Genomic DNA, 26300 nt, shown 5'->3' with positions numbered 1-26300 from the left:
TTAAGGAGGGTACCAGAGGTGTACAGTTGGGGGTGACTGATACCTTGATAGAAGTCCCTTAATATTTTTATTGTAAACTGTCTTTGTGGAACTAACATATGACCTATTGAGTACAGTTAGTAAATCCAACATTCCAGAGACATTTTGTTGTCACAGTCTGGCACTCTGATTAGTATCATCTTTGGGAGTTATCTGACCTCTACACAAAAGGCTGATGGCAGATGTATGAAACAGCTGCTTTAGAATCACCTCGGATTGGTTACTAATATGAAATGATAGGGGGAGCAACATTTATAAAAGAACTATATGGCGATTTATATTTATGTGATTTCTTGACAGTCAGATGTCATATACCCTCTTAGAAGTTGGAGATTCCAATGGGACAATGTGTGTTTTGTACAAAAGTGCCTGATTTTCTTATTACTAACTGTCTTTGTGGAACTGTAATACTGCCTTTTATGTACATCTGGTAAAACAGCCTTTCAGAGGGCTTTTGTTATCACAGTATGCCACTGTTGTTGTCCACCTAGTTGCTATTTGACCTCTGGAAAAAAAGGTCTAGGGGGCAGCTGATGTATGAAATGGCTGTTGGAGAATTGTTTTTGATAGATTATTGATGTGGTTTGTTGGGGGACAGTATCTATCAAAACAAAACAGGACCATTATACTTATGTGATTCCATCACAGTCAAATGTAGTATACCCTGTCAGAAGTGACACATTCCTAGGACAAGTATCTGTGAGAATTGTACCAAGGTAACTTATTAGAAGTCCATGATTTTTGTGAATTACCTCTGGGTAACTGACATGCAGCCTTTCATACACAGCTAGGAAATCCATCTTTTCAGAGGACATTTGTTGCAGTTTGGCACTACGCTTAGTTTCCATCTGGGTCCTATTCAACCTTTGCACAAAAGGCTTGGGCAAGGTGATGTAGAAAGCAAATGGCAGTCTCAGAATCACTTCTGATTGGTTATTGATATTGTTTGTTCATATTATGAACTGTCTTCAGGGAGATGATATATGGCCTTTTGTGTAAAGCTAGTAAAGTCAGCATTTAAGTGGACTGTTGACCTTTGCAAAAAAAAAAAATAGGTAAAACTAATGTGCAAAATATATATATATATATATATATATATATATATATATATATATGTCTGCAGTGTTTCAGAAGTGAAGAGACTGTATATTTTTCAGTTGTAATGTGATGTGAATATAGTCATGCTTTCAGGCAGCTAAAGTTGTTGAGTCAAATTCAAAGAAATGCTGCACTGGATGTTCTCTGGTTAGAATTGCAGTCCTAATAGGTTCATAGGTTCATAGGTAGGTACTAGGCTCTCTGCCCAAGGGCATTTATAAGCCTAGCCAGAATGTGTTGGCTTTCGCCTCCCTTTTAAATTAGTTTCCTGTGCCTCTGCCTAGCAGGGCCATTGAAGTGATCCCAGGGGTAAATTTACGATTTCCCATCCACTCGTCAAGATTTCTCTTGAAGAGAGTCAGTGAGGGGCTCTGCCTAACATAAATTGGGATTCTATTCCAGAGCGAGGGAAGTCTCTGGGACAGGAATCTGTCCCTCCAGCATGTCCTGTTTATTGTTGTGCTGAGGTTTAACTCGCTGGAGCGTGTGGCTCTAAGAGATTTGGTTTTCTTGAGGTGGAGCATGTCCATTAATTCCGGGTTGGACATGGCCTTGCACGTCAGGCAGAGATCACCTCTAAGCAGGCGGTAAGCAACTGAGTAGAGCTGGAGTTTCTTTAGTCGAGCTGCATAGGCATCTGTCTGAGGCCCATGATCCTCTTGGTGAGGTACTTCTGTGGTATTTCCAGCTGTTTCAGGTGTCAAGTAAGGTACATTCCAAATGGGGCATTGTACTCTATTATGGGCCTAATGAGTGATGGGTAGAGGGGCACGATGACCTCTCTTGATCTAGATGGGAACCCTTTCGTGATTAGGTGGGCTACATAGAAGGATTTTCTAACCACCTTGGCAATGTGATTATCAAAGGAGAGGTTGCTATCGACCTGGGTCCCCAGATCCGTAATTACATCTTCCATACTTAGTGGATTACCACCTATGTGGTAATTCGTGGGCACTTTGTTTTTCCCAAAGGGGATAACTATGCATTTTTTGGCATTTAGCTTTAGGCCATGGTTCTGACGCCAGGTATTTGTCTCCGTGAGACCCTTCTGGAGGATGTCTGTGTCAGCCGGAGAATCAATTATGGCCCCCAGTTTGCAGTCATCAGCGAACTTGGTCAGCCATAGTCCTCCTGTGCTTGCCTGTACCTCAGAGAAGTATATACTGAACAGGAGGGGTCCCAGGACTGAGCCCTGTGGGACGTCACTTGTAACTGGTTTAGAGACGGACATGGCACCCGCAACTCTGACCATGTGAGTTCTATCCGTGAGTCAGTTTGCAACCCATCTCATGACATAGGGGTTAATGTTCAAGCTGATGAGCTTATCTATAATGCCAGAGTGGGGAATGGTGTTGAAGGCCTTAGCGAGGTCCAAGTAGGCTGTGTGGACTACCTTTCCCTCATCTATGGCCTTTCTAACTGTTTCAAAAAAGTCAACTAGGTTTAGGAGGTAGGATCTGCCTTTAACAAAGCCGAATTGGGTAGGGTCCAGTGTCTGGAGGTTCCCAATGTCTTTGTTTATGAGTTCCATGATGATGCGCTCCATAGCTTTGCAGACCAGGCTAGTCAGGATTATAGGGCGATAGTTCCCAGGATCTGTTGTGGCACCACCTTTGTGGAGCAGGATAACTGTTGCTGAACGTCATTCCTTAGGTACATAGCCTGAGTTTGAACAGTGAATTTAGGTGAGGGTTTAGTTTATTTTGGAGCTCGTGTAAGACAGAGCCTGGGATACTATCCAGTCCCATTGATGCTGTGTTTTTGGCTTTGGAGAGGGCTGTTTTCACCTGCGTGTCTGTAATGTCTGGGGCTCTACATTCTTCTGGGATGGACACGGGCCCTTTTGGGGGTGAGGGGGGTAAAGTTTGCACTGAACCTATCGGTCAGGATGTTGGCAAAGTCAGTTGGTTCAGTGTATTTTTTGCCATTTTGTACTAGCTCAGAGCAGATCTGAGAGTTGCCACCTAGGTTCTTGACATAGCTAAAGAAGGCTTTGTGATTATCTTTAGAGTCTTTGGCAATTTTTCTTTCGAAACTGGCCTTGGATGATTTTATGAGGGATCGTAGTTTCTTGCTAATACTGATCAGGGATGCCTTTCCTTTTTGGGATTTTGCTCTATCATGCAATAGTTTCCTCCTTCTGTTGAATAGCTTATTTATGGCCGGGGACCACCAGACTGGTTTCCTCTTTTTGGAGAAGTGAGTCTTGGTTTTACTTGGGATGGCTCGATCCATGCATTCCTGTAGGTGCTCGTAGAATGCATTTGTAAAGGATTCTGCGGTTTGGACAGCATTATCCTTTAGCAAGGGGGCTTTGAAACTTTCCACCTCGATCTTGAGAAGTGTGAAGTTTGCTCTTGAAAAGTTTTTCACAGTGGTTTCCTTGACTGGGTGTGGGGTCGGGATGTGGATGTCCAGTGTGATTAGTTTATGGTCTGATCTTACCAGCGAGGGCTTTACCTCTGGTGTGAACACTGATCCCCCATGTTGGTGATGATCAGGTCCAATATGTTGTCACTTCTTGTGGGTGTGGTGACCAGTTGTTCCAGTGCATTTGAGTTTATAAACTCTAGGAAGCGTTGGCCAAAGGAGGTTGTACTGGAGTAGTTTTCCCATTCAAGTGTTTGGGTAGTTGAAATCACCCAGTATCATGGTGTTTGGTAGGATCATCATATTTTCCAATCTTCTCAGGAATGCTGAGTGGGGGTCCTGAGACATGGTGGGTGATCTGTAGCAAGCTACTATCTGAAAAGCAGCTTTGCCCACTGTTAGTTGCACATGGATGGTCTTTGAGGTCTCGTGCTGTGCTACTAACCTGGAGGTTTTGATTCCTTGGAGGCCTCTTGTAGGGCCGCCATTACTGGATCTGTGATTAGAAAGCATGCCTGGCTCAAGGAGCAAAATCTGCCTGATCATGTTAAATTGTTAGATGCTCCTTTGCAGCATGATACTCTGTTTGGTAATAAGGCAGAAGAGGTTTTAAAGAAAATGGAAGACAAAGCTAAATCTATGCAAACTGTAAAAGAGTTCTTGCAAGTGCAGCCACCCAGGTTCAGTAGCTACTGGCCTAGTAAAAATTGGTCCTTTCCGGTGTCCAACAGAGCCACTCAGGGCAAATCCAGGCGCTCAAAAGGCTACAGATACCAATCACAGGGTTCATACAGGTCAAAGCAATGAGGTGCCTCCACCTCCAAATCTGGAGGAAACAAAGCACAGCCCTACAGTAAGCAGTCTCAATGACTTTCCTCTACCATCACTAAGCACTTATCTTTTGGCAGCCCCCTTGGGGGGAAAACTAGCACTTCATGCTCAAAATTGGCAGTTAATTACCCAGGACAAGTGGGTATTAAATATAGTATCCCAGGGGTACAGATTTCATTTCCATACTTTTCCAATTCCAAACGGATGGCCGGATCTGCATCAAAACCAATGGGCAGAGGCCCAGAAACAAGTCATGTCCCTCATGGATAAGGGGGCTATTCAACCGGTACCAGAAAAGGAAAAAAGGACAAGGTTTTTATTCCTGGTACCCAGAAAAGACAATTCATGGCGTCCAATACTGGACTTATCGATTTTGAACACGTTCCTGGAAATCCAAAATTCAAAATGCTGACTTTACAACAGCTACTGCCTATGCTAGGCAAGAATGCTTGGTTAGTAACTCTAGACTTAAGTGGCATACCTGCATATCCCAATAAGGGAATCATGCAGAAGATACCTCTGCTTCAAAGCAGGTGTTTTGCATTACCAATTCTCTGCACTGCCCTTTGGCTTATCTACTGTGGCCAGGGTCTTGCATTCTGCAAACAAAGAAGCATTCAGATGTATCCTTATCTGGACGACTGTCTCATTCAAGCATAGGACAAGGACACTCCAACATCTGGCATTTGTAAAAAGGCTTCTAGCATGCCTAGGGTACACCATAAACGAAAGTAAATCACATCTGGTACCCTCTCAAATGATTACATTCCTGGGTGCAAGCTTGAATACAACTTACCCACATGGCTTACCTCATGCCAGACAAACAAAGGCAACTGACAACATACTTCAAACAAATGGCAACAAAAACCCAGTTATCTGCAAGACAAATTCTGCAGGCTTTGGGGTTCATGGCATCCTGCATTCTACTAATTCCATATGCGAGACTGCATATGAGGAAACCATTGTCACAGTCTGGAAACAATGATTCCTCTCATTCCCTACCTACAACAGGAGTTTCTTTGGTGGGCAGAGACATGTCACCAAAACAAGGGACTGTCATTCACTCTACCCCTGCCACCCAAACCCATTACTACAGACGCATCAGACTATGCTTGGGGGGGCCCACCTGGCAGGGAGATGCATTCAGGGTAAATGGATTCCCAAACCAAATGCATCTGCATATCAACCAGAAAGAGATGCTAGCTGTTCGGAATGCTCTGACAGCCTTCAAGGACTTATTTCATCCAGGACAACTACTGATAAAGACGGACAACACCACAGTTATGTGGTACATAAACCAGCAGGGGGGTACACATTCCTACCCCCTTTGCAGACTAGCCATGGCCTTGTGGAACACAGCCTTGACTTACCAAATATATCTTCAAGCCAGGAAAGCAAAATACTCTGGCAGGCGACCTAAGCAGAAATCTTATGGACCCGCACGAATGGAAACTGGATCCACAAATCTTCAGCATGTTAACACAGAAATGGGGGAGCCCAGACTTAGATCTATTTGCCTCTCCCCGAAATTATCAGTTGGACAAATTCTGCACAAGAACTCATCACAATAAAGCATGGAAAGTGGATGCACTATCCTTCATCTGGAAAAACCTAGCAGTCTATGCCTTTCCCCCTCTGCCTCTACTCTCCAAGGTCTTACTAAAAGTCAGACAAGAAAAAACAAAAATGATCCTAATTGCTCCGGACTGGCCTCGCACTGGTACGGAATATGTCTCACCTTCCTCCATGGTACCTGCCTCAAATACCTCATCTACTGTCTCAGCAGAACTATCAAATTCTGCACACTCAGCTCCAAACTCTGAATCTTGCAGCATGGCTAATCAACTAATTATTCAAACAACACCTCTCAGTAAATCTGTGATGGATGTAATTTTGGAAGCCAGAAGGCCTAGTACTAGAAAAACCTATGCTGATAAATGGAAGAGATTCTGTGCTTGGAACCAAGCACAAGGAATAAACACAGCACAGCCCAATATTCCTCAGATTTTACAATATTTGACTGAGATGCTTGGCAAGGGCTTATCTTTTTCTTCAATAAAAATCCATGCCTCTGCCATCTCGGCTCATTACAACACAGAGCCTCCCCTCTTTTCTCATCCTCTGCTTAAACAGTATCTTAGAGGGGCCAGAAATGTAAGGCCTCCCAGAAGATCACCAACTCCTGCATGGGACCTCAATTTTGTGCTGGAAAAACTCACCCTGCCTCCTTTTGAACCAGCAGCTACTGCGGATATAAAATTTCTATCTTGGAAAACAGCTTTTCTGTTGGCAGTCACTTCAGCAAAAAGGGTTTCAGAACTACAGGCTCTCATGGCAGTGGAGCCTTTTATTACATTTTACCTGGACAGGGTGTCCCTCAGGACCAATACTTCTTTTACACCTAAGGTGGTATCCAGTGTGGCTCTTAACCAGACAATTCACCTGCCAGCATTTTACCCAAATCCGCAGAACAAGGTGGAGTGGATACTGCATTCATTGGATGTGTACACAGACAACTGAGATTCTACTTAAACAGGACCAAATCTCTAAGAAAGTCTGAGCAACTACTTGTAGCATTTGCTGCAGGGTCAGAGGGGAAGGCTATATCAAAGCAGACTATTTCTAAGTGGATAAGCCACTGCATTCGTTTCTGCTATTTGCACCATGGCAAACCTGTGCCCAAGGGAATCAGATCACATTCCACCAGGGCTGCTTCTACTTCAGCAGCTTTTCTCAGAGGGGTCCCAACAAAAGACATTCTTGAAGCTGCTACTTGGAGCTCTGTTCATACCTTCACAAAGCATCATCATTTACCTCTCTTCTCCAAATACAGGGCAGGCTTTGCCACTGCAGTCCTGCAAGGCCTTATAGCCTTTCCTAATGCTGTTTAGTTCCATCCTTCCATCCATAGCTTTGGGATTCTACCCAAATGTAATGACTGCAACAGTGAAAAACGAAGAACATAGTACAGTTGTGTACACTTACCATAAATGTAGATGTTCGAGTATATTCACTGTTGCAGTCCAGGTTACCCACCCGCCATCCCCCTTTCTATACCTCTTCTTTCCTTCTCTATACTCAAAAGCCTTTGTGATGTATTAGCTTTTAGTTGAAGGTAAAGTTTATGTTTCTAAAAGTGCATTTATAGATTTACTGTTTGTTTATATATATTTTTTGCTCCCCATTTGGGAGGCTCCTGACATCTGGGGCAAGAAAATTTGAATAAAATGGCATTAGCTGCATGCTTTATACCCCTGACGACCTGACGTCATGGAAGTGGAGACAGCAACTGACGCAGGACCCAAGATTTTGTTATTCAGGCCGACTGAGGGAAACCTGCCAGCAGATTACCCAAATGTAATGACTGCAACAGTGAATACACTTGAACATCTACATTTATGGTAAGTGTACACAACTGTACTTTTCTGTGTTATATTTAAAGATATATTGTGAAACAAGATGTTAGACCAGTATTTTTGCATTCCCTCTTGAAGGCTATATCTTATCTACAAGAATGACAAATATTTTCAAGTCATCTTTTTTGCTTTCATTTCTTTTAGGCAGCTTTCAAATGGAGTTGATCTGCAGACTGATTGAGGACTGCCTGGAACAAGAGCATCTGCTACTGATTTTTGGGTAAGCATGTAATCCAAACAAATGTCTGATTTATTTCAAAGGGGTATGATAGTGTACAGAACCATAGATATGCAGGGCCCCAAAGTGGTGACTCTAAAAAAGGCTCGGTTTACAGGGGCTGCTCTAGGATTGGTGTGTTCTCTCTGATCTTTGGAGTGAATCCAAACAAAATGGAAGGCATCCTTTGAAATCTACAGAAAAATAAGTATTTTTATTCACTGTACTGCACTTTTCAGCTGTGTATTACTGAATTGCCGCCACTTTTAACTGTTTTTAACTGTTTTAAATGTTTTGTTGTTTCACTGTCTGAACTGTTTGCTGTTTGAGACTATTTTTTTTGCACTTTGTATTTTGTACTATTTGTGTATTTCATAGCATAGGGTGGATTCAGATTTGCAGAATTTAGACTGTTTGGCATTATCTGAGCAATAAAACTAGCCATCTCACATTAAGAGGGGCCCCCTGCACCCTTGTGGCAGAAGAGTGTAGCAAAGGACCCATCTGAGTTGCAGGTTGTTGGAATAAGGCTCAGTATTGAGCATTTCCATTCACCAGCCTGTTTGAAAGTTACTTAACTTGTTTTAAAAAAGGGTTCTCACAGTTGCTACATAAGTCCCGAGTTTGGATGGATTTGCGCCTGTTTTAACACAGCTCCACAGAGTTTGGTGACCAGCTGCTGCTCTACTGTCTTCATCTAAGTAAATCCAAGGCATCTGTTTGCACCTTCGTGCAGCACCACACAGTGGAGGTAACTATTGGAGATTATAGATGCAAAAGCTATAGTAGATTTATTTTCCCTCAGAAGCTGCCTGTGCTCCAGTTGAGGAGTCCCTTAAATTATGCTTAGGTGCTCGGAGAGCACCTCAGCTGGGCTTTCTACAGCATTTGGCACTTTAATTGAAATCTCCTAATCCCTAATAGTCTCATACCCCTTGAGAGCATACCTCTCAACCTTGCCTAATTACTCGGTTTTTACTGAGTTTTGGAGTTCAAATGAAGGGGTGGCAATATTCCTGAGTGGCACCCCTTCATTTCTGATTTTTTTCTTTTGTTTTTAATTTTTCGTGCTGACGTCAGCTCTGTCAGGGCTACCAGCCTATCGGAATTGAGCTTACGCATTTCCAGGTGGCCTGTCTGCTCAATGCAAGCAGGAAGGGCAACAAATGGTTGCTGTTACAGGATCTTTATCGGATGCAGAATGCGAGCGGGAACAAATTGCTGGTTGCTGTTGCAGGATCGGATCAGAATGCAGTTGCTGATTGCTCTTCCAAGAATTTTATCAGCGGACTGAAGACTCAAAATGTGAGCGGGAACAGCAATTGGAATGAAGACTTCATGTAAGGAAACCGACTTTCAGAGAGAGAGTCTTGGGTACAGGGTAAAAAGAGCTTAAAGTCCCTAGCCACCACCACTTGTGAGCTTCGCCCAGATTTTTTTGTGCTAAGAGGTTGAGAGCTGTGTTGAGAAATGAATTCACTAAATGATAGCCATTAAGTTTCAGTCTTCCTATTTTTCAGGAGGCTGCTGATTTGGCATAGTAGTACATTGCTCTGAGTATAGTGCATAGAGTCCTGTGTTCAAGACTTGCTAGTGAAATGCATTGTGGTAACACAACATTTTCTTCTAGCAACTTTACAAAATTATACAAGCATTGTTTAAAATATGTCCCTGGTAAGTCCCTAGCCACCACCACTCATGAGTTTTGTCCAGGTTTTTTGTGCTAAGAGTTGAGAGCAATGGTGAGAACTGAGATCTGAATTTGTATTCCCCCATTATTGGCTTTGTTTGTCCAGGTATCTTGTGCTAAGAGGTTGAGAGCTATGGTGAGAACTGAATTTGTATTCCCCCATTATTGGCATTATCCAGGTTTTTTTTGTGCTAAGAGGTTGACAGCTATGGTGAGAAATGAATTCACCAAATGATAGCCAGTAAGTTTCAGTCTTCCTGTTTTTCAGGAAGCTGCTGATTTGGCTTAGTGGTATTTTGCTCTGACTGTAGTGGATAGGGTCCTGGGTTTGCCAGTGAAATGCATGGTGGTAACCCAACATTTTATTCTAGCAACGTTACAAAATTATACCAGCAATGTTTAAAATGTGTCCCTAGTTTTTGACCTTTTGCTGCCCCCCCCCCCAAAAAAAACCCATGAAATTGAAAATAAGTGTGAGAAGCTGTGCAAGATGCTTGTGGCTTACACTACTGTCATTCTTTTTATAGTCTGGGTGTGGATGTAGACTTTTATGATGGAAATGTTCTGAATTGGGCAGTTTTGTCATTATTGGTTCATGCATTTTGTTAGATTGCCTACAGTACAGCCTACTGGAAAAAATGTTCAAACAATAAATGTAAAATGCTCTCTGTCTGTCTAACAAGTGTGTTGTGTTATACAAGGTCACAAGGAATATAATTTAATAAAGTCAGGAAGGGGTATCAAAGAAAAGAACACATGTATGTTTCTTGTTTTATGTGCAAGGGGCCAATGATTTGAAAACAGCCCAAAGGTAATCTTTATCCACCACTGGCCAGATGCATTTTCTTTGGATGTGGTGTGGGTTTCAGTGCTGTTTCAATGAATGTGAGTTTCAAGGGCAGAGAAGTGGTAATGCCAAGTCTATTTTCATTGTGAGAGTATTGCTTTGTTTACCAGATGTCTGTTAGTGTTTGTGCATTGTTGTGCTGTAAAATGTAAAAATAAAATTCAAATAATCATTGTAGAAGTAAAGCAGTATGCACACATTAGTGTTTATGGTAAATGGGGCAAAATAGCCAGGTAATGGGACATTGGAACGGCTGCACGGAGACTCTGGTGCCATATTTTGGTTGTCTGTTTTTCAGTTTGCGTTTGAAAGTTGGTATCCCACAATTCCATTGGAGTGGGTGGGGGTTATGTAATTATGTATGCAAATTAGATGTTAGTCGGCATACAGATTTGTACCTCTTTTTCATGGGCCTTGTCCAGATTTTTGATGTTTCCAGATTGAGAGGTATGCTTGAGAGCCCTAGTAGTATAGACCCAGCATTAAGCCCCCAATTAAACCACGTCCTTCCTCATTAATTGTAAGCAAATTTACATGTAGTATCATGGATGATCAGTTCACCTCAGTTTCTCCTGCCAGCGTGATTGACATGGGTATATTGAGGCAGTGTAGCAACTGCTTCATGTACACTGACAACCCACTACTAAACTCTTTCTTGAATCCCTAATTTCCTGACTAGCATACTTTCTTGCAAAAGCTAAGTTACAGGTACTGATTGTTTTTTTACCTTCCACTTACTTCGTTCAGCTGTATCAACCCACTCCATTCGCCCTCACTCCGCTCAGGCTCTCTTCACTCCCCTACCGCCATTACCACCCACCCTCCCTAAACTTATACCTATAGTTAGCACAACCCCTTCCCCAATTAACCAATTACACGATACCCCTGCCACCACCTGCTGTCCCCTCCCCCCCACACACACATACCTCCTCTCTTACCAAAGATACATTACAATCCTAGCTTTGCTCACATAATTACAAACCAATATTTCTATCACCTCCCCCACATTATAACTACTACGCCAGCTCTACTCACACCCCCCACTTCCACCATCCCTCACTTCCACTTAATCTCAGCACACATAGCAAACATCTTACAGACACTAATAATCTCCAAACACACAACATGTTCCTCTTCCTTACAGTGTTATTCACTCTACTGACAGCTACCTACCTTTCAACCTCCTTCCATAGCTACCAGGTCACATACATCCACACACCCACCTTTCCAATCTACCCTCACAGACCTACACTGCACTCATACATCACCATTTCTCCTCAGCTTTTCACCAACCTGTGCATCAACCAATACAAACTTAAATAGCATAACACCCTCACATCCCCAAAACTCCATCGTAAATACACCAAGCTAACGCACAAACTCCCATACCTATTTCTATACAACATATCATTACTTAGGCTATGTGGAGATATATACCCTAATCCAGGACCCATCTCCCAACACCACTCACAACTCCCTCAAAGCTACTCTAACATCCACAGCTCCCTAATTCATACTCATGGTCCCTCCAACCTACGAATCCTGAACATGAACCTCAGAAGTATTCTAAACAAAGTACATGAATTTCAAGCCACACTCTCATTATTCCCCAGACATCTGAGTTCTAACAGAAACATGGTTGAAAAAACACAGCAAAGATAGTGAATTCCTACCTCAGGGATATAATGTACACAGGCTTGACCAGCCACACAAACGTGGTGGAGGCATAGCCATTATCTACAAAAGTAACCCCACCCTGACACTTCTGGATAGTAACCCACCCACCTCAATCCCCCAACTCAGAAATACTAGTCTCTTGTCTTCTCCTAAACACAAATAAGTACATCACCATTATAGCAACCTACATTCCCCCGGCAACAATTCCCAGCTAATAGAAAACCTCTTATAGGTTCATAGGTAGGTACTAAGCTATCGGCCCGAGGGCCTACGTAAGCCTAGCCAACAAGGTTCCCTGGCTTACGCCACCCAAAACAGTAATTGTCCTGTGCCACTGTCAAGCAGAGACACAGAAGTGATCCCCGGGGTGTATTTCCTATTTCCCATCCACTCATCAAGTTTTTTCTTGAAGAGTGCTAATGAAGAACTTTGCTTGACATAGATGGGTAGCCTGTTCCAGAGTATGGGAAGTCTCTGGGACAGGAATCTATCCCTCCAGCATGTCCTGTTTATTGTGGTGACAAGGTTTAGGTCCCAAGAGTGTGTAGCTCGGAAGGTTTGGGATTTCTTTAGGTGTAGCATGTCCAACAGCTCTGGGTTTGACATAGCTTTATATATTAGGCAGAGATCACCTCGGAGTAGGCGATATGCTACGGAGTAAAGCTGGAGTTTTTTGAGGCGGTTAGTGTAGGGTATTTGTTTGAGGCCAGTAATCCTCTTTGTGAGGTACTTCTGTGGCCTTTCCAGCTGCTGCAGATGTCTTGTGAGGTACATTCCAAAAGGGGCGTTGTACTCTATAATGGGTCTAATGAGTGTCGAGTAGAGGAGAACAATGACCTCTTTTTTCCTGGTTGAGAACCCTTTTATGATGAAGTGTGTCATGTAGAAGGACTTCCTGACTACTGTGGCGATGTGACTATCAAAGGAGAGACTACTGTCCACCTGGGTCCCAAGGTCTCTTATCACACATTCGGTGTTAAGTAGATTGCTGCCTATGTGGTAGTTCATGGGTACAGAGTTTTTACCAAAGGGGATGACACTGCACTTTTTGGCATTGAGCTTGAGGCCATGGTTCTGACACCAGCCATCTGTCTCAGCGAGGCCCTTCTGTAGGATGTCCACATCATTTGGTGACTTGACTATGGCTCCTAGTTTGCAGTCATCTGCAAACTTCGTTAGCCAGAGGCCTTCTGTGTTAGCCTGTACTTCAGAGAAGTAGATACCAAACAGGAGAGGTCCCAGGATGGAACCTTGTTGTATTCCACTTGTCACTGCTTTGAGGTCAGATTTGGAGTCTGCAACTTTTACAGTGTGGGTTCTGTCAGTGAGCCAGTTGGCAACCCATCTTGTGACGTAGGGATTTATACCTAGTTTAGTGAGTTTAGCTATAATTCCAGAATGGGGGATGGTGTCGAAAAGCCTTGGCGAGGTCAAGATAGGCTGTGTGAACCACCTTACCCTCATCTACGGCTTTGGAGACTGCCTCAAGAAGTCAGTCGGGTTCAGGAGGCATGACCTGTCTTTCACAAACCCGAACTGGGTGGGATCTAGAGTTTGGAGGTTACCAATGTCTTTGTTTATGAGTTCCATGATGATACAGTCCATGGTCTTGCAGACCAGGCTAGTCAGGCTAATAGGTTGATAGTTCCTGGGATCAGTGGTGGCTCCCCCTTTGTGGAATGGGATAACTGTTGCTGTGCGCCATTCAGTGGGCACAAAGCCTGATGCGAGGCTATTATTGAACATGGTGCTTAAGTGGGGAGCCAGATTGTTATGAATTTCATGTAAAACGCAGCCTGGGATGTTGTCCGGTCCCATGGATGCTGTGTTTTTGGCTTTAGAGAGCGCAGCTTTTACCTGCATAGTTGTGATTACACGGACTCTGCATTCTTCCTGTATAGATATGGGCCCTTTAGGGGTGAGGGGTGGTAAAGTTAGCACTGAACCTATCTGCCAGGATGTTGGCAATATCAGTTGGTTCTATAATTTTCGTGCCGTTGTGCTGTAACTCAGAGCAGATCTGGGTGTTGCCATCGAGATTCTTGACATAGCTATAGAATGCTTTGTGGTTCTCCTTAGAATTAGTGGCGATTTTGTTTTCGCAGCTAGCTTTGGAGGATCTTATAAGGGATCTCAGCTTCTTACTGAGGCTGACCAGGGAGCTCCTCCACTCATGGGATTTTACTCTCTTTTGCAACAGTTTCTTCCTTCTGTTGTGCAGTTTGTTTATGGCAGGGGACCACCAGATTGGCTTCCTTTTTTGGGGGGATAGCATCTTTGTTCGGTTTGGGATAGCATGATCCATGCACTCGTGTAAGTGCTTATAGAGTGCATTTGTGTAGGTTTCAGCAGTTGTAACTGTATTGTCCATCTGCATGGGTGTCATGAAGTTCACCACTTCTGTCTTAAGAAGCATGAAGTTGGCTTTGGAGAAATGTTTTACTGTGGTTTCCTTAATTGGGGGTGGGGGTGGGATGTGGATATCAAGGGTGATTAGCTTATGGTCAGATCGGACCAACGAGGAGTTGACTTCAGGTGTGGAACACCTGTCACTCATGTTGGTAATGACTAGGTCTAGGATATTGTTGCCCCTGGTGGAGGTGTGGATATGTTGATCTAGGGCATTGGAGTTTATGAATTCCAGAAAGCGTTGAACTAAGGAGTTGGTACATGAGTAGTTTTCCCAGTTAATGGTGGGGTAGTTGAAGTTGCCCATTATTAGAGTGTTTGGTTGAACCCTAATATTTTCCAGTACATCAAGAAAAAAGGAGTGGGAATCCTGGGGCATGGTGGGGGATCTGTAGCAGGCTACAATTTGGATTGCAGTTTTGGCCAGAGTTAGTTGCACTTGCATAACCTCGGATGCATTATGCTGGGCAACTAGCCTGGAGGTGTGGATATTCTTAATGAATATGGACACACCTCTGCCTTTGGTGTTTCGGTCCAGGTTACATGGCCGAAAAGTGTGGGATGAGTTATAGCCTGGTAGTGCAGGGGTGCTGTCTGGAGCCTTGAATCAGGTCTCAATCACTGCACAGATATCGATGTTCTCCATTTTAAGGAGTGCCTCGAGTGAGTGCATTTTGAGGTTTAGACTTCTAGCATTGAGTAGCATTACCCTCAGTTTTTGCTTGCCTGTTCCTGTTATGGTGGTGAATTTGTTATTTGAAACTTGCCTGAAAAAGGCACTACAGGGGCAGTAAGAGCCTTAGCTAGTATCCGGAATCCCAGGGGCGACAGGTGCAGGCCATCAGTGGCAAAGCATCGTGGTCTGTCGACCATGTCATCCCAAGCAGACAGATACTGTATCCCCTTAGAATGACACCAGAAGCTTAGCCAATTGTTGAAGTCAATCATTTTGTCCTTGTACTGCAGTATCATTCTGGGCGATGGCAGAATGCTACTCAGGGCTAGGGTCATACCTGCCTGGGCTACAAGATCGGAGAGCTCTTCCATGTCTCTTTTCATGTAGTCCAGGGATGTAAGTCTCAGGTCATTTACACCAACATGGACAATGACAGAGTCATATTTGTACTTGTTTTGGAGTGACCTGAGTGCATGGGTTATGTGGCAGATCCTGGCACCCGACAAGCAGTTTGACAGTAACCTTGTCCTTGTTTAGCCTGGTGAGTAGGACATCAGTTTGACTGACTATAGAGTCACCTATGACTAGTGTGTTGAGTACGTTGTTTTGCCTTATTGGCTGTGGTTGAGTGACACACTTGAGTGTGTGGGATGTGTGTCATTTGGGTTGTGTTGGGGCATGGAAGTTGCTTGCGTTTCTGCTTTGGAGGTTTCTGTTGCTTAGACAGATTATTATTGAGAGCCTCCGCAAATGTTTTTGTGTTACTGTGTGTGGATTTGGGTGGTGTAGATTTAGTGAGACTATGTGATGAGTGTGCTGTGGTGCAAGTGTTTACCTTCTCCTCATGACTGTTACATTCAGTCTTGGTTGGAGTGAGCTTTACCTCCAGTTTGGCTATATAAGTGCATCTCTCACAGGTTGTAGTGTTGGGTGGTAGGAGGATAGGGTTTTGTGTGTACCTGAGGCAATTTCTACTTTGCCTGAAGATGCCCAGATTCATCAGACAGACAGGAGAGAACACTGGGAGCTGACCCTTGGACATGCCTGAATAAAAAACTATTTTCCTCTAGATAAGTGAGGAAAGTGAGTACAAGAGCTGTTTTTCTCTAAGCAAGTGAGAAAAGTAAGTGCAAAAACTGTTTTCCTCTAGTTAATGAGGACGGTTTAGTGCTATAGTAATTAGTAGCTTATTTAGTGCTTACAAGTTCTGAACAAGTGCTGAGCATGAATAAGCAAATTTAAGTGCTAAAACTAAGAATCTGTATCTGCACTAGACGAGTTACATGACAGAAACAAGTGCAAATGAAGGCTTTCAAATCAGAAAGTTGAGAGAGATGGAAGAGATTACCCAAATGGCCAATAACTACAATTTCTGGGCCAGAAGCACTCCTTATGTGGTAGACAGGTTACTTAGTGCTTACCTCTCCCACTGATAAGCTAGAAGGCTTCCCTGCAACACAGAAAGGCTTGGGGGGCTCAGAGGCTTACATACAGTCCTGGATGCAGCAAATCTGTATCTGGAACACTAGTTACAGGAAAGGTAGAAAACAGGCTTACAGTTTTGTTTTGTTTTTTTTTTTTTTACAGAAAAGTTGCAAAAACAATTCACATGCAGTGCAAGCTAGCACACTTGAGTATGTAGCAATATTAGACCAAACACAGTTTAAAAAATGCAATTAAATTAAAAAGGACTAAAAGCAAGTGCAGAAAGAGTTTATTAGGTAGAGTGTGGTAAAGAGATGGGACTGGGGGAGTGTCCCAGATCAAATCTACAGTGGGGCAAGCAACTGCAAAAGCCACCAAATTTAAACTACAAGCCAAAAATAAGGAGGATGGGTGAGACAAAACAGTTTCAACAGAGATCTAAGCAACAACTAACAGTACAAACTGTAAAACCAGAAAGTGTATACTCAGCTCTGTATATTTGCAGATAGATTGGAAAGCAGTCTTTCAGAACAGGGAGACAACAGTTTCAACAGATATCTAATCAACAATTAAACTCTAAAACCAAAAAATATATACTCAGCTCTGTATATTTGCAGATAGATTGGAAAGCAGTCTTTCAGAACACAGGTTCCAGCAATTAAATGCAGGCTGTTACTAACTTCTTCTACTGGGCCTCTTCCACTTATAACCAAGAAACAATCATCTTAGGTGATTTCAACCTAGACTGCTCCACCTGTAACTCAGATAATCCTACCAAATGTATCAACCTCTTTGGATTCTCACAACTAATTTCTAGCCCAACCTGAATTGACAAACATACTAATAAGCATTCCATACTTGACTGGATTCTCACTAACAAGCCAAACTTATGTAACCAAGTTGGCTGCCTCCCAGACTCCCTTAGCGACCCCATATCCACCTTCCTGCTTAGGCAAAAGGTAAGCCCAGCTACAACAACTGTATTGTAAATATATCCGCAATAAAATACACTTCTATAGCCACCTTCAACTCTATCCTACAACAATACAACTGGACCCTCTTAAAACACCTTAACCTAGATGACGCAGTCCAATACTTCAATGAATCATTCTTAAACGCACTTAACTCTTTGACTCCAATTAGAAGAAAGTGCATCAAAGCAAAATCAAATCAATGGCTAAGTATCGATACTCTACAACTAATGAAGGAAAGAGACTTAGCCTGGCAACACCGTAAATCATCCAAAACCCAAGTGTCCCTCTTACAATACCGCCGATTAAGAAACCAAACCAAAACACAGATTCAGAAAGACAAAAAAAATCATACTACTCACAACACCAGCAAAAACATCAAAACATCCCTCAAAAATTCTGGGCCACCATTAAGCAACTCTTAAACCCAGGCCAAATCTCCACCCCCATCCCAAACCTACCCAACTCCACAGACAGCATAGGAGCCCAATTTAATTCTCACTTCATAAACGCCATACAATCCCTCCTAAACAACAAAAACAGCACCCCACTAACTATTTCCAGTCATTCTACCCCTGAAAACTCCACTCTGTCATTCAAGCCCATCCAAACTAGCCACATAAAAAACTCCTCCACAAACTAAAACCAACAACACTCACTGCAGGCCAACTACCTCCAGACTTTCTAAAGATAGCAGCAGACTCTATCTCATATCCAGTCTCCATACTCCTCAGTCACTCCATCTCTGAACAGTACGTTCCCAAACTCTGGAAAATCTCCCACATAATTCCTCTACACAAAGGAGGAACTTCCGCAGAATTAACAAATTTCAGTCTAATTGCCATATTACCTCCCCTATGCAAAATCCTAGAAAAATGTATGCACTCACAACTAATGTCCCACCTACTACTAAGCAATACTCTCTCTAGCTTTTGACCTAAACATAACACCACTACCACCCTCCTTAGTTTCAGTAACTCCATCAACCAGCTAAAAATCAGTGGTTACCATGTAGCAGCAACTTTTCTAGATATGTCAAAGGCTTGTGACAGTTTCCCATTATAAACTACTATATGAATTGTCTGCCATTAATCTTTCCCACTCTTCTAGTTCATGGCTACCTGTCTGAACGTCAACAGGCAGTCAAGTGGCAGGAAGAACGCTCTACCCTCCTGCCAGTGTCTGTTGGCGTCCCACAGGGCTCCATCCTAGGCCCCCTACTCTTCTCTATCTTTACCAATAAGCTTAACTCCGCCACTGACCAAGCCATAACTGTCCAATATGCAGATGACTTCACCATCATCTGCTCAGCTGCCACTGTCCCTGAACTCAAAGCTAAAACCCAAAAGGCCTACTCTGACAAATAGAGCATTATCTAACAGAAAATCAACTCTTCTTAAACCCTAACAAGACAAAACTTATGCTTTTCACTAATAACAGAACCTCATCTCTCTCACCCCACTTTCACATCATTGCATCTGACAGTACAAAAATCGAACCGGTTGAGAGTACCAAATTACTAGGAGTCACTATCGACAACTCATTAAAATATGACAAACATTAAACTTGGTTCATTATATAGATCCAAAACATTTCTCACCCCTACCACTAGACAGTCCATTGCCAAAGCATACCTACTATCTACCTTAATGTATGCCTCCCCTATTTTCACTAACCTTAGGAAATCTGATCTTAACAAACAAGAGGTCTGCTATCACAGAATTGCTAAATTTGCAACCAACTTCCCCAACCGTACATACACCACTGCACTGCCTTAAAACAGTTAAGATGGCTTGAACTACCACACCTACTAGCATTTAACCAACTTGCAGTTGCCTACACTGTTATACACCAACCCAATAACTGCCCTTCCCTCAAAAACTTAATCCAACCATACTCCACCTACCATACACTTTGCTCATCCGACAAACTGCTAGTAAAAGTTAGCAAAGCCAATAACAGATTTGGTGACTCCCTCTTTTATAACCAAATAGCAAAATCCTGGAACTCCATACCCCAACACATAAATAACACTACCTGTACCATCAATTTTAAACTGCTGCTCAAGTAACACCTACACAATTGGCAATGCTCCTGTACTACCACAGGATGATTTTTCATACCCCATCCTACCCACTTCTTTGTCTCTCATCAGTGCATACAACCAACGTCCTCTCCCACTCCACCTAAATTCTAATCAGCTTACTACTACTCCTGACTACTTCTGGCAGATGGGTCCATGGAATGTATTCCTTTCTTGAGCCTAACATTTAGAAATCCTACATTAATTGTACTGCATGTAACTGTACTACGTGTAACTGTACTGCATGTAAATGTACTGGATATAAATGTACTGCATGTAAATGTACTGCTGCTATTAATAGTCAATTTGTCTTTATTAATCCACTGAAACAAATAACTTGTGATGCTGTTTTCAAACCTGTGTATAATCATGTAAAGTATTTTTCTTTGTTATTTTCCTTTCATACTCTGTGTGTAACTGTACATGTGACTTATTGTGCTTATCTAAGGTTTTTACTGTTAGAATCTATTACATTTTTCTTTTTCTTTTTTTTTCTCTTTTTGTTTTTGGAGCTTTTCTTCCTGGGCCTCTGCTGAAAATGGGCTATTAGCCCACTCAGACCTTTCCGGTAAACAAATGTAAAATAAATAAAGCACTCATGCTCAGTTTGTGATAGATGCATACACACTAAGAATTTGGAATCCTTGCTCTCTTGTTCACAGAACAGTGACACTGAACAGGTTGTTGGCCCACATGCTACACCACTACAAACAAGCCATGTTCTCAACAATCAAGCCATCATATGTGGAGGTACTCACCAGAAATGTATGCCAACACCAGAGACCTCCGAAACACAACCATGCTAGACTTCTGAAACACAACCATGCTATACCTAATACAGTACCTACAGCACTCAGTACACATAAAACAACAAGCACAAGTGCCTCACCAAATGAGCCCCTAAGACAAAGCACATCTAAACCAAATTGTTTGCTCATAGGCAATAGTTAGACACACAGATGTCCCGCTCACCATGCTGGACAAGAAGGTTACGGTCAGCTGTCTGTTGGGTGCCCAGGATCTGCCAGATGACGCACTTACTGAAGTCTCTCCACAACAAGGACCGTTATGACTCTGTCATAGCTCATGTTGGTGTGAATAACCTGAGATGTACCTCATTGGACTATATGAAGAGAGGGATTACCTTCATTTCGTCGAAAGCTCATTTGACTGACACTCATTTGACTGAGACCAAATGACTGAAACTTCATTTCACTTGCACTTCATTTGACTGACAGTTCATTTGACTGACAATTGGTACTGGCAGTGGCTAGAGCACTGTAAGACAAGTAAAAGGAATATGTCTTTTTCCCCACTGTAGTGCGACCCTGGAGTTAGTATATATAGTTAGGGGGTGTGGGGGGCACAGCCCCCCACATACTTTCATGTTATATTCTCTGTGTTTGGTTTTATATTGTTTAGTATAACCAAAGTAAGTTGGGGGGCTGCACCCCCCACACCCTCCATAACTATATATACTAACTCCAGGGTTGCACTACAGTGGGGAAAAGGACATGTTCCTTTTACTTGCCGTACAGTGCTCTTCACACTGCCAGTACCAATTGTCAGTCAAATTAACTGTCAGAAAAATAAAGTGACAGTGAAATGAAGTTTGTCATTTGGTCCGACTAAAATGTTTGTCAGTCAAATGAGCTTTCGACAAAATGAAGGTAACCTGAAGAGAGACATGACTGAGCCCTCTGAATGTGTGTCTCATACAGGTATGTCCCTAGCCTTGAGTAGCATACTACCTTCACCTAACATGATACCACAGTATAAACAAAAAATGATTGCATTCAACAATTGGCTTAGTTTGTGGTGTCATTCTAAGGGGATCCAGTACCTATCAGCCTGGGATGACATGGTAGATAGATCACGCTACTTTGCTAGAGATGGTCTTCATCTGTCACCCCTGAGATTTCAGTTACTGGCTAAGGATGTTGCCTTCCCCATAGTGCCTTTTTAGGCAATGGCACAACAACAAAATTTCAGACTTAAAAAATCTTCAGAAAGCAACTTCAAAGTTATGCTGCTAAACGCTAGGAGTCTAAACCTAAACTGCACTCACTGGAAGCAGCCCTCACCTTAGAATATGTTGACATCTGTGCAGTCACAGAGACTTGGTTTAAGGCTGCAGAAAGCACCCCAGCCATACTGAGTTATAATGCATTTCACACATTCAGACAACAAACTGAAGGTGCGAGAACTGAAGGACATGAAGTGTCAATACTGAAAGGTAAGTACACTGCTAGACTGGTAATACTGAAAGGTAAGTACACCGCTAGATTGGTAATACTGAAAGGTAAGTACACCGCTAGACTGGTAATACTGAAAAGTAAGTACACCGCTAGATTGGTAATACTGAAAGGTAAGTACACCGCTAGACTGGTAATACTGAAAGGTAAGTACACCGCTAGATTGGTAATACTGAAAGGTAAGTACACCACTAGATTGGTTAAACAAAATGATTCCCGAGAACTAATCCAAGTCCAATTTACTGTAGGTAAGACCCCCTCTCCAAGTTATTGCCAGTTATAGGACCCCCCTCAATGAACCAGGATACCCACACTGCATATTTGATCTACTTGAATTGCTCAAGGTACAGCCAAACACCCTTGTTTTAGGTGACTTTATGTACCCATTCATAGATTGTACAAATTATACGTGTACTAGCACACTTGCCCAAAGGTTCTTGGACTTCATCAGCTCCAATGCCCTGGACCAGTTGGTTAACATCCCCACAAGGAGCCCAAACATTCTGCTCACTAACATGGGAGATCGTTGCACCACCCCATGTGTGTGGCACTCCCTAGTGAGGTCTGATCATAAATCAGTCTCGTTAGAAGTAACAGTAACATCTGACCCCCCCCCCCATTAGCAGAAACTATACTAAAAAAAACTTCTCCAAAGCCAATTACAACCTAATACATGACAGCATTAATAGCTTTGTAGCCCCTGCCCTCACTGATGGCATGGACAGCTATACTGGGATTTACACCAGTGCCTTGTATAAGCATCTATACAAATGTATTGACTCAGCCATACCTGATTCGATCAAAACAAGATCCTCAAGAAAGAATAAGCCTGCCTGGTGAACATCTACCATTAACAGGTTATACAATAAGGGAAAGAAATTGCTGTCCAAGAGCAGGAAGGAATGGTCTCCGAGTAAGAAGCACTCCCTCCTCAGCTTAAACAAGCAAATAAGACACCTCATAAGGCATTCTAAAGCCAACTGTGAAACCAGATTAGCTTCTTTCGGTAAGGATATCTATAAGGTCTTCTTTATCTCCATCAGAAACCTTATAGGAAAAATCGAGATCTGCGCAGAACTGGTTGTTAATGGCACCAACATATACTAAACCTGCAGAAATGGCCAACCTGCTAGCTGGATAGGTACACTGAAAACCTATTCCCCCCCGTCCCCGCCACATATCGTCCAAAGCATCCCTACCACCTGCCTTCCACCTAGTATCTCCAAGGAGCAGGTCGTAAACGCTGTCTCAAAAGCCAAAAACACAGCGTCTATGGGACCTGATAATATCCCAGGCTGGGTTCTAAATAGATTAAAACAGGAACTAGCTGCACCGCTGGTACTCTTTTTTTTAACCACAGTCTAAGCACTGGTTTTACACCTGCTGAATGGAAAGTGGTAACTGTCATCCCTTTACATAAAGGAGGCACCTCCACAGACCCTGAGAACTATAGACCCATAGGCCTGACCAGCCTAATCTGCAAGGCCATGGAAAGAATAACCATGGACATTATCGACAAAGATATAGGAGACGTCCAGACGCTCAACCCAACTCAGTTTGGCTTCATTAAAGGGAGATCCTGCCTCCTGAACTTGGTGGACTTCTTTGAGGCAGTCACCAAAGCCCTGGGTGAAGGCAAGTCCTTGCATATGGCCTACCTGGACCTGGCCAAGGCCTTTGACACTATTCCCCACTCAGGCATCATTGATAAACTCACCCAGCTGGAGATAAGCCAATATATTGTCAGGTGGGTTGCAAATTGTCTCACTGATAGAACGCCACAGTCAAAATAGATGATTCTACCTCCACCAGCAGACCCATAACCAGTTGTGTTCCACAGGGATCTGTGCTGGGGTCCCTATTGTTTGGAATCTACTTCTGAGATGAACAGGTCAAAACAAACGGCCTATGGCTGACTGCAAACTGGGTATAGTTAGCGAGTCCCCAAATGATGTCAACATCCTTCAAGAAGGACTTACACAAGCGACTGGCGCCAAACTCATAGGCTAAAGGCTCTGTGTAAATAAATGCATTATCATACCCTTCAGCAAGGGCAATACTCTTGCAGATTACCACATTAATAACAACACCCTAAGTACGCAATCAGTGTTGAGAGATTTGGGCACACAGGTTGACAGCAACCTTTCCTTTGACCAATACGTCTCCACAGTGGTAAGAAAGGTTTTCTATGTCACTCACCTCATAAGTAAGGACATTGCATCTAGAACAAAAGTGGATATAACCCCCCTGTACACCTCACTTATTAGGCCAACAATAGAGTACAATGCTATCTTTGGTATGTACTTCACCAGGCAGTTGCAGTAACTGGAAAGACCTCAAAGGTTTCTTAGAAAGAAACTTCAGGGTCTTCAGCATATGTTATGAGTTGACATTCCAAAATCACGGTCGTTATACTCTGTGTCTTACAGACTACTCAGAGATGATCTCTGCCTGGCATATAAAGCAATCAGGTCCCTATCACTTCAGCAAAAAATTAGTTCAGCTAACGGCATTTTCAGTGCACTTACATCGAACATGCCATTCGTTGAACTGTTCATATTGAGATAGCGGTACAATGAGGATCAAGAAATTTGCCCATTCCCCACTGTAGTGCAATCTCAGAGTTGGTATATGTAGTTAGTGGGGGGGGGTGCAGCCCCCCCCACATGAGCAGAATTCGATGAATGGCATTGCTGATGAAATTCCCTTCGTTGGAAGTGTCACTTCAAGGAAGTGATATAGACCCAAGCAATCTCAGCTTGTGATGTAATGGAAATGCTGTACATTCGTAAATCAAATGGTATAAGATACACTTGCTCTAGGGAATTCAGCCTAGTATGCGACATCAATAGGACTTGCTGGAGCGACAGATATGTCTCATAGAGATTACCTGTCCTCTGGAACAAATTTCCAATTCAGGTGAAGGAGACCCCCTCGCTGACCCTGTTTAAGCGTAATTTGGATAATTGTGTGGGAAACACCAAATTCACCCCGGGAGTTTCACCTGTGTCCCTCTTGGATCAGGGCAGTAGTTGTTGACTTAGTTTTACTTGATACCTTGATATTCATGGGGAACAGGGGTTGTACTAGGCTAGGCTTGTAAGGGCCCTAGGGTCATTAGCCTAGTAACCTTCTGTGATAAACAAACCTGCTAACTACACTTAAGTCACCACACAAATGTAGTACTGGTGTTCATTTCTGAAGCCACTTTATCCTAGTGGCTTCTTAAAGCAATGCCAATACTGTACTTCCACATTATCTGCACCTGCCAGTTTTGCCCCGTAACAACATGTGCCCTTGGCAGCTGCCCCCCTTTGCCCTAATTATGACTCTAGTAGTATATGAAACTATATGAAACTTCTAGGCAGCCATTGTGATCTCTCCATTTGTCCAGCTTGCTGGCATGTATGTACCTTTTCTTATATGCTTTTAAACAGCTAACCTAAACCCATTGCGAATGCATACTGTCCACAATTCATTTCCCCTCTAGGTAGCTAGCTTTATTTCTACATGACGCACTGCATAAAGAAGTGCCTCTTCAGATCTAGCCTTATCCTCCTCCTTTTTCATTTCTTGCTTTTTTGTATAATAGATCATCACCCAGTATGTCACAACAGACAACAACCCTTAAGTAACTTTTCCTCAGAGCTTCAGTTCTGTAGCCCTGTTATCTTGGCATGTTTTCACAATAACACTTCCCCCAGCCTGATAAGTCTTTGCAGCCTAGACCTCCAACTAGTGCACATGTGGAGGCACAAGTCTATTTTATTTATTTTTCTGTGTTAACTTTTGGGATCCCGCTGCATCTCTGGTCATCTTTTAGAGAAGAAACATGACTGTATTTAGGGGAGAGAAGTTTGACTAAGATGCTACAGAAAACTCCTCTGATCCAGCTTTCAGCAGTAAATATTACTTATAGGTCAGGCTCTGCAAAAGTGAGGATGTATCTGCTGACCTAGAAGGGAAAATATAACAAAAGAGGGTAGATTTTTGAAAAATTTATGAAAATGTTTTATATGGAGGATGTGAATTTAGTAGTAGGAACTCTGAGGGAATTTACGTATTATTCTCCAAGGTACAATAACTGGGCTAGAACAGACAGGAATTATATTTCACATGAACATGTGAATTTGGTTGAAAGCTTTGACATACATTCAATAACTATTTCAGATCATGCGCCAATAACAACCAAGATAAAAATGCAGGGTAATGACATGAAATGAGACACTGGCACTTCCACACCTACCTGCTAAAAGAGAGGAATTTAAGGAATGGATAGTGGAAATTGAGAGTTAT

At 42.8% G+C, this 26300-nt stretch overlaps 1 protein-coding gene across 1 annotated transcript in view; it reads left to right on the top strand.

Annotated features, from left to right (window-relative positions):
* The window catches only part of FANCE (FA complementation group E), a 797034-nt gene that overhangs the window by 550343 nt on the left and 220391 nt on the right, over nucleotides 1-26300 (top strand). The window contains exon 8 of the mRNA XM_044076581.1: nucleotides 7899-7974. Within this exon, the coding sequence (XP_043932516.1) occupies nucleotides 7899-7974 (76 nt within the window). The remainder of the gene's footprint in view (nucleotides 1-7898; nucleotides 7975-26300) is intronic.

The sequence above is a fragment of the Protopterus annectens genome, chromosome 7.part0, assembly GCF_019279795.1.
Source record: "Protopterus annectens isolate FY-2018-M chromosome 7.part0, PAN1.0, whole genome shotgun sequence".
NCBI lineage: Eukaryota > Metazoa > Chordata > Ceratodontiformes > Protopteridae > Protopterus > Protopterus annectens.
This window is presented reverse-complemented; position numbering and strand designations above follow the sequence as displayed.